The following is an 8,375-nucleotide window of genomic DNA, read 5'->3' as shown; positions in this document are numbered from 1 at the left end:
TTACGGTCTCTAGCCCTGTTCTTGCCCGAGCATGTTTTTTTTCAGGGCGGCTTGGTAGGAGCCTCACACAGGAGCTCTGTTCCCATGAACCCACTGGTGACTCGAACCCCGCCACCATGAACGGGGTCTTGATCCCTCATACGCCCATCGCTGTGGATTTTTGGAGCCTGCGCCGGGCTGGCTCCGCCCGACTCTTCTTCTTGACCCACATGCACTCGGACCACACGGTGGGTCTGACTAGCACCTGGACCCGGCCCCTCTACTGCTCCCCAGTCACGGCTTACCTCTTGCACCGTCACCTACAGGTATGGGGGGCTGGAGTCGGCCTCGGAGAATTAGTCCTGGCATCTGGGTGGGGTCTTCCGATCTGTCAGCCTTGGAGTCATAGAGTTGTGGCCAGGAGAACTGATTTTTACAAAAGCGACAGTTTTGGGGAACCCAGAAGTGCATATATTAAACCCAGAACAAGAGTGGTTTCCAACTGGCCGGCTTGGGATGTTTCCCCGATAAAACTGGGGAGGACTTCTAGGCCTTTCAAGGAAACTGTTCCTACTTCTTCACATAAGCTAGGCCAGTGTTTTCCAAACTTGGCTCCTAAAAATTCATCTAATGTTCTGAGTAAGATTCTCCAGTGCCTCCCTCCTCCCGCATTTGAATCAGTAGACATAGCTGATGTAGGTCCTGGAAATCTGGCTGGAATTTTTTTCACAGGTACCCCCCCAAGGGCTACCCTGGTGGCTCAGACGGTAAAGAATCCGCCTGCAATTCGGGAGACCTGGGTCGAGACCTGGGTCCGATCCCGGGGTCGGGAAAATCCCCTGGAGAAGGGTGTGGTAACACACTCCAGTATTCTTGCCTGGAGAATTCCATGGACAGAGGAATCTAGTGGGCTACAGTCCATGGGGTGGCAAAGAGTTGGCCACGACGGAGTGACTGAGCACAGCACTCCAAGGGGTTATTATGATTTGGAAAGTTGAGGAATGGTTGAGTAGACTTGCTTTCTGGACTCTTAATTTAGCCTTGTAGGAAGGATGGGGTAGAGAGAGGGAGGAGGAAGAGAGGACTGTGATCCCTATCACAGCTTCTGATCCAGGGAGGTATCAGGGAGAGGCGTCTGTGTTTCCTGGGATGACCTGCTGTTTCTTCAGGTATCTAAGCAGTGGATCCGAGCCCTGGAGGTTGGTGAGAGCCATGTCCTGCCTCTAGATGAAGTTGGGCGAGAGACCATGACGGTCACCCTCTTGGATGCCAATCACTGCCCTGGCTCTGTCATGTTTCTCTTTGAAGGATACTTTGGAACCATCCTCTACACAGGTGGGCTTCCAGAGGGGTCCTTCCCACTTTCCCAGCCTAGACACTCTGTTTTTTTTTGACCTAGCACTATGGTTTTCAAGATCTTAGTTCCCCAACCTGGGATTGAACCAGTCCTGCCAGCAATGAAAGCACTGAATCCTAACCACTGGACTGCCAGAAAATTCCCAACATTGCTTTTCTTGAGTAGTTTTGATTCATAGTAGAAGCCTGGAGGCTTCCTAGCTTCATGTCACATGAGCACAATGACCCTTTCTCAATTAATTTTTCATTCTTTAAGGGTACAGTTCAGTTCAGTTCAGTCGCTCAGTTGTGTCCAACTCTTTGCAACCCCATGAATCACAGCACGCCAGGCCTCCCTGTCCACCACCAACTCCCAGAGTTCACTCAAACTCATGTCCATTGAGTTGGTGATGCCATCCAGCCATCTCATCCTCTGTCATCCCCTTTTCCTCCTGCCCCCAATCCCTCCCAGCATCAGAGCCTTTTCCAATGAGTCAACTCTTCGCATGAGATGGCCAAAGTACTGGAGTTTCAGCTTTAGTATCATTCCTTCCAAAGAACACCCACTTTGCAAAGAGTAATGAAAATGCAGGAGCACGATGGAGACATTGCCACAAAGAAACTCTGCTACATTAGATCACTACTAGACTCTAGTTTTTTCCAAGATGCCAATAGGCAAATGCCCATCTGCGTTGGAATTGGGAGAGGCTTGTCTTCTATGCTTTTGTCTCTGACTATGCCTCCCATATTTTTTTCCCAGGTGATTTTCGGTATACACCATCCATGCTGAAGGAGCCAGCCCTGAGACTGGGGAAACAGATTCATACCTTATACCTAGACAATACCAATTACAACCCAGACCTAGTTCTTCCTTCCCGAGAAGAAGCTGCCCGCCAGATTGTTGAGCTCATTCGAAAGCATCCACAACATAATGTCAAAATTGGTGAGGGTTTTCCTTTTTCTCTCACTCATGGAACTAGTGAATCTAGGTACTTTGGGGGTTCTTACATCTTTCATGTCTTTGTGCAGATCTCTTTTTCTCCATGAAATCTATCCTGACCTTATTATTTAAAAGTACATCTCTGCTCCCACATTCCCAACCTCAGATCCCCTAAGCCAATTCAACTTTTTCACTTTTTCATGGCACTCAATTTCCCACAGACTTCATGTTTTCCTGTATTGTTGCTTATTGTTGATTGCCTCTCCCCACTTCTGCCACACACACGTTTATTCCTTGAGAGTATGGTTGGAGGTGGGAAGAAGTCTTATGTGTTTGTGTCTCCCCCTGCTAGAATGGAAATTTCACAATAAACAGGCTCTTTGTTTCACTTTCGGATATCTGCCAGATGCCTAGATTAATGCCTGATAGAGGAATTTGATATTTATTGATATTTATTTGATATTATTTGATATTTATTAGAAAGTGAATACAGTTTATCAGAATGTAGATGCTCAAGTGAGTGTTAAGCTTATAATTAGATACATTGAAATTGCAGCTGGAATTGCCTTTTGAGATAGTTGATGAAAATCAGTTTTTATTTTTTAAAATGTAATAGATTTAATTCCAAATACCTTTTTTAAACATTTTAATTTATTTAGCTGTGATGGGTCTTAGCTGTAGCATGTGGGATCTAGTTCCCTGACTAGGGATTGAACCCAGGCCCCCTGCATTGGAAGCATAGAGTCTTAGGCACTGGACCACCAGGGAAGCCAAATGACTTTTTTGATTGTTTCCAAAATTGTAATAAATCCACAAAAGGAAGATTTGCCACCATGATGAATATTTTAAAAGGATATGCCCCAGCTCTGAAAGGAGTTTCAAAATAGGCTAAAACAGAGGCATTGAAAACAAATTGTATACCTTCTAGAGTGACACCAAATTGATGGAGAGATAGTCTCTTTCAGGATTGCTTGACTTCATGAAGAAATACCAGTCCTAAGTCTTCTCAGAGTTTTTAACACAGAATTTTCCTAGAGGAGCATAGCTGGCTAGGAGGGTACTACAGAAGGGCTTGATTAACTTTTCAGATATACAATAAGCCCGTACTATGTGTCAATATTCTGATAGGGAGTGGGAATAGAAAAATGAATAAAATATGAGGGTTTAAAGTCTAGTAGTAAAGGGCCTAGGATAAGTATTTTAAAAAAAAGGGTGAGGGGGGATAGGGAGAGAGAAATCAGCTACATTTGTGCCCAAAGAGTGAGATTTTGAACCATGATGAGGAATACAGGGGATATAAAGGAAATACAGGTTCTTTAAAGGAGGGCACAATCTGACTGTAGACTTGAAACACACCCTCAGAAAAGGTTTGTGAACAACTGTTTAAATAGCATCTCCTATATCTGTTATCATAAGCATTATCCAAATTCAGGCCTCCATTTCTTTCTCTCGAAGTACTATTTGGACCTTCTAACTGGTACTTCTGCTTTCAATATAGTCTTGTCCAGGCCTTCAAATAACATTGCTGCCACTTTTTTTTTCCCTAAAACCCTGCTCTGATCCTGTGATTTGAATTAGCCATTTTCCTGCTTTCAACTCCTCCATGACTCACCTTTACTTAACAGAATCAAATCCAAGCTCCCTAGCAGTACATGCAAAGCCCTCTGTTATATGGCCCTTGCTCACCTCTCTAGTGTCCTTTCTTACCCATTTCTTTCTACCTTAGAAACACCAAAATGACCTCTCTTAAAATGTTCTCTGCCATCCCCTTCCCTTGGCAGATTAACTTGGACCCATCATTTAGGACTCAGCTAAGTGTTTGTTATCAGGAAGCTTTCCCTAACTCCATCAACTGGTAGATACTTCTCTGTGCCCCATAATACTGTGTGCATGTCTCTAACATGCATTTTTTCTGGATCCTCGTGTAGATGACACTCCCTGAGGGCTGAGATTGTTGTTTGTTTTCACAGTGCTAAACGCTTGGTAGGTGCGTTCCTTTGCTGAACTGAATCAATGAGTGGATTCTGTGTGAGCTTTCTCCCTACCCCATCCTCCATCTGTGCTCAGTCCCATCCCACCCTCTGTGACTCCATGGACTGTAGCCCGCCAGGCTCCTCTGTCCATGGGATTCTCCAGGCAGGAATACTGGAGTGCGTTGCCATTTCCTCCTCCAGGGGATTGTCCCAACTGCCTGCGTCTCCTAGACTGGCAGGTGGACTCTACCACTGAGCCTCCTGGGAAGCCCCATCCTCCATATACCTAGCTCACATGCACCTCCTTCCTGATATACAAACGGGATAGTCCCATTAACTTTGTGTATTTTTATTAAAACACTTGGTTGACTTATTAGGATTCCCCCATAGCTTCATTAAGGAGGGCATGGCAACCCACTCCAGTGTTCTTGCCTGGAGAATCCTCCACGGACAGAGGAGCCTGGTGGACCTCAGTCCTCGGGGTCGCAGAGTCTGACACGACTGAGCGACTAAGCACCTAGCTTCACTGTGGCTTCTCTGGTGGCTCAGTGGTAAAGAATCCACCTGCCAGTGTGGGAGACGCGGGTTCAGTCCCTGTGTGAGGAAGATCCCCTGGAGGAGGAAGTGGCTACCCACTCCAGGATTCTTGCCTGGGAAATCCCATGGACAGAGGAGCCTGGCGGGCTACAGTCCATGAGGTGTCACAAAAGAGTTGGACATGATTAGCAACCGAACAACTACAGTAACATAGCTTCATTGTCTTCCTTTGTTAGTTTCCCCAATCTCTTTAACATTATTCAGGACTCTACAGCCTGGGAAAAGAGTCACTGCTGGAGCGGCTGGCCCTGGAGTTTCAGACCTGGGTGGTACTGAGTCCTCGGCGCCTGGAATTGGTACAGCTGCTGGGCCTGGCGGATGTGTTCACAGTGGAGGAGAAGGCTGGCCGGATCCATGCTGTGGACCACATGGAGATCTGCCATTCCGCCATGCTGCGTTGGAACCAGACCCACCCTACCATTGCCATCCTCCCCACCAGCCGGAAGATCTACCGCTCCCACCCGGATATCCACGTCATCCCTTACTCTGACCATTCCTCCTACTCAGAGCTCCGTGTCTTTGTTGCAGCACTAAAACCTTGCCAGGTGGTGCCCATTGTCCGGCGACAACCATGTAGGGACTACTTCCAGGACAGCTTGAGCCCCAGGCTCTCTGTGCCCCTGATTCCAGACTCTGTACAGCAATACATGAGTTCCTCCTCCAGAAATCCAAGTTTTCTCTGGCTGTTTTTAGAAAGGAAGCTCAAGAGACTGAGAACCCAGGGTGTCGTGTTTGAATCTCTTGAAGATGCTGATCACTCTCAAGCTGACAGGGACTCAAAGAAGACCAAGAATGAGAACCTGGCTGGGGAGCTTGAGAAGCAGCCCTCCCGCCATCCTTTGCAAATCAAGAAGCAGTCGTTCCCAGATGTCTGCAGCCGAGAAGGGGAGGGGGCAGTCCCTTCCTCTGAGTCCCAGAAGATGATGACTGTAGTAACTACCCCTTCGGGTTTTCCGATACACTTAAGGTCTACAAATGAGAAATTTCCTTCTCTGGAAACTGGGGAGGAAATTGGTGTAGGGCCCTACTTGGTACCCATGGGAGACAGTGTGGCCTTGGCAGGCACAGAGAACCAGAGAGCCTGGATGGCCCAGGATTCTCCCCTGTCTCCCAGCAGTGAGGCTGCCCCTCTTCTGGCTTCTGAGTTCAGGGGCCTGGCACTCAAATACCTTCTGACTCCAGTGAACTTTATCCAGACAGGATTTTCTTCCAGGATCTTCGACCAGCAAGTGGAAAAATACCACAAACTCTTGAGTACAGATGGGAGAGTACAGAATGACAACCTTGCTTGATCCGACTGCACTTTTTTAAAAATGCATCAAGAGTTGTTTATTTTCAAAGTTAGCACTCTGTATTTCCACCACTAACAAATGGCAGTGCCACAGCCCTACTGTACTTTTGAAGATAGTGGTAGATGGCTTATTTGGGGCCTTTTCTGTGTTACAGGCCCACCCTGTAACAACACTTCTCAAGGTGTGTTCATTGGACTCCTGGTGCTTATGGAATCCTTGGTTCTCTAATTGACTGGTGTTTAAGAAACACTTTCCATTATAATACCTTTACAGTATTTGTGAGCACTTAAAGGTTCTGAGAAGTCCTATAGGAACTTTTAAACTTTGTTTAACCCAGTATTTCTGTAACCTTTTTGAACATGTAGTCCCCTTTTGTGACTGCAGAGAGAGATGAAGGGTCTTTTCAGAAAGGACCAGTTTATTCCCCGTTTTGCATGTCATGTGTCATTCCCCATGTCCCCTTCTGCCTCTTCCTAGATAAAAGCCCCTAGGTAGTTCTGTTCTTTAATTCAGGAACTGTGGTGCAGGAAGATAGAGTGGTGACCCAGGCAGCTTGCTCCAGTCCTGAATGTCACTGACCCCATCTAAGTCACTTCCTGTCTCTGCCTCAGGGAGGGAACAGAAAGTGATGAATGTCCTTAGAAAAGTGGAGAAAAATTCCACCTCTCCTCCATGAGAGTTTGCAGTTAGTGTCCCTGGGGACCTACCTGGAAGAGAGCCAGCTGGGGGGACTGGACGCCCCTCACCAAGGCAGTACCTGGAACTCAGCCAACAGTTAGGCTGAGGGTTAGAATGGGCCTCCCAGCCGCCTGGAGGCCCCAACTGTGTGGCAAAATAAGGTTACAGAAGATCAAATATGCTGCCAGGTAGTCCCGATTGGTCACATAACTGGGATATTTGCTGTCCCCCCTTCCACTCTATCTCCCCTCGTCCTCAGGTTGATAGCCAGAGGACACAGCCTGTTGGTTTTAGTATCCAGGGCAGAGACCAAGAAGCCAGCTGGTGGAAGGGGTGGGGGTGTGACGTTCTGCCCTGTCCTTCTGCTCACAGCCTGACAAAATGCCAAACCAATAAGCACGACAGCCGATACCATGGTCTCAGAGGGCACAGGCGTGTGGAGCTGGACACATGGATAAAAACTTGTTTCACAGTGGAGCTCAAACCTTCCCAGTGAAGAGGCCTGTGTTTCTTTTCCAGAGGGGAGGAAATTGTCTACTTCTGGAGGAAGATATGAAGAGTTTAGAAAGCAAAATAAGGCCTTTCTCTAGGGCAAGCTGTACACAGCTCTGTTTTGTCAGTGACCTTCACCGCAACCCTCCTGTGGGCCTACTAGGAACCATACTGGTGAGGCATGTTGGGCAGCAGGGGACATGGGCACTGTCCTGGGCATGAGTCCAAGGCCTGGGCAAATAGGGATCCCAGGCTTCCGTAACAGAGCCTCAGTTTCTCATCTGTAAACCAGGCATTGAGATGCTTGTGTGTGTGCTCAGTCGTGTCTGACTCTTTGCAACCCCATAGACTGCAGCATCTGTCCATGGGATTTCCCAGACAAGAATACTGGAGTGGGTTGCCATTTCCGTCTCCAGGGGATCTTCCTGACCCCGGGATCAAACCCACATCTCTCGTGTCTCCTGCATTGACAGGCGGGTTCTTGACCACTAGGGCTACCTGACCTCTCCTGACTGCTATGGACCTTAGATAATTGGTCAGATTCCTAGCTCAGTACCTTCCACATGCTGGGTATTTCAAATATTGGTTCTCTTAGCCTCTGGTTCTTAAAGTTATTCTCTGATAAAATAAACTTTGGAGGTCATAAACTATAAAGAAGGAAAAAAATCAAACTTCTTCCATATGGATCAATTGTCTTCTGGTCTTTTTCTGTGTGTGCAAATATATTAAATGTACAATTTTTTTCCAAATTGGGGTAGTATTGTATACAGTTTTATATTCTGCATTTCACTTTATTAATATCTTAAGCCCTTTCTCATACAAAATGTCATTTTAATAGTTTTATAATACCCTATTGTGGGTATACCTTAATTAAACTATTTGTTTTATTTATCATTTTGTGTGCTCTTTCTTTCACAATTATACATATTCCAATGAATATCCTTATGCCTATGTCATGGCATTTGTGTTTATTTTCTTGGACTTAATTGCTGGAAGTGGGATAACAGTTTTAAGGTTTTGTAATTTAGTTTTAAGTGTAGTTGATTTCCGATGTTGTGTTAACTTCTGCTGTACAGCAAAGTGATTCAG

General features: G+C 46.4%; 1 protein-coding gene across 1 annotated transcript; it reads left to right on the top strand.

Moving 5' to 3' along the window:
* The first annotated feature begins 116 nt into the window (after window positions 1-116).
* DCLRE1B (DNA cross-link repair 1B) lies at window positions 117-6,116 on the top strand. Its single transcript, XM_068960599.1, has 4 exons — window positions 117-305; window positions 1,149-1,314; window positions 2,075-2,257; window positions 5,029-6,116. Exons 1-4 carry the CDS (start codon window positions 117-119, stop codon window positions 6,114-6,116), a joined length of 1,626 nt encoding a protein of 541 aa, XP_068816700.1.
* Window positions 6,117-8,375: the final 2,259 nt, after the last annotated feature.

This window comes from Capricornis sumatraensis, chromosome 2, assembly GCF_032405125.1.
Source record: "Capricornis sumatraensis isolate serow.1 chromosome 2, serow.2, whole genome shotgun sequence".
NCBI classification, from domain to species: Eukaryota; Metazoa; Chordata; class Mammalia; order Artiodactyla; family Bovidae; genus Capricornis; species Capricornis sumatraensis.
This window is presented reverse-complemented; position numbering and strand designations above follow the sequence as displayed.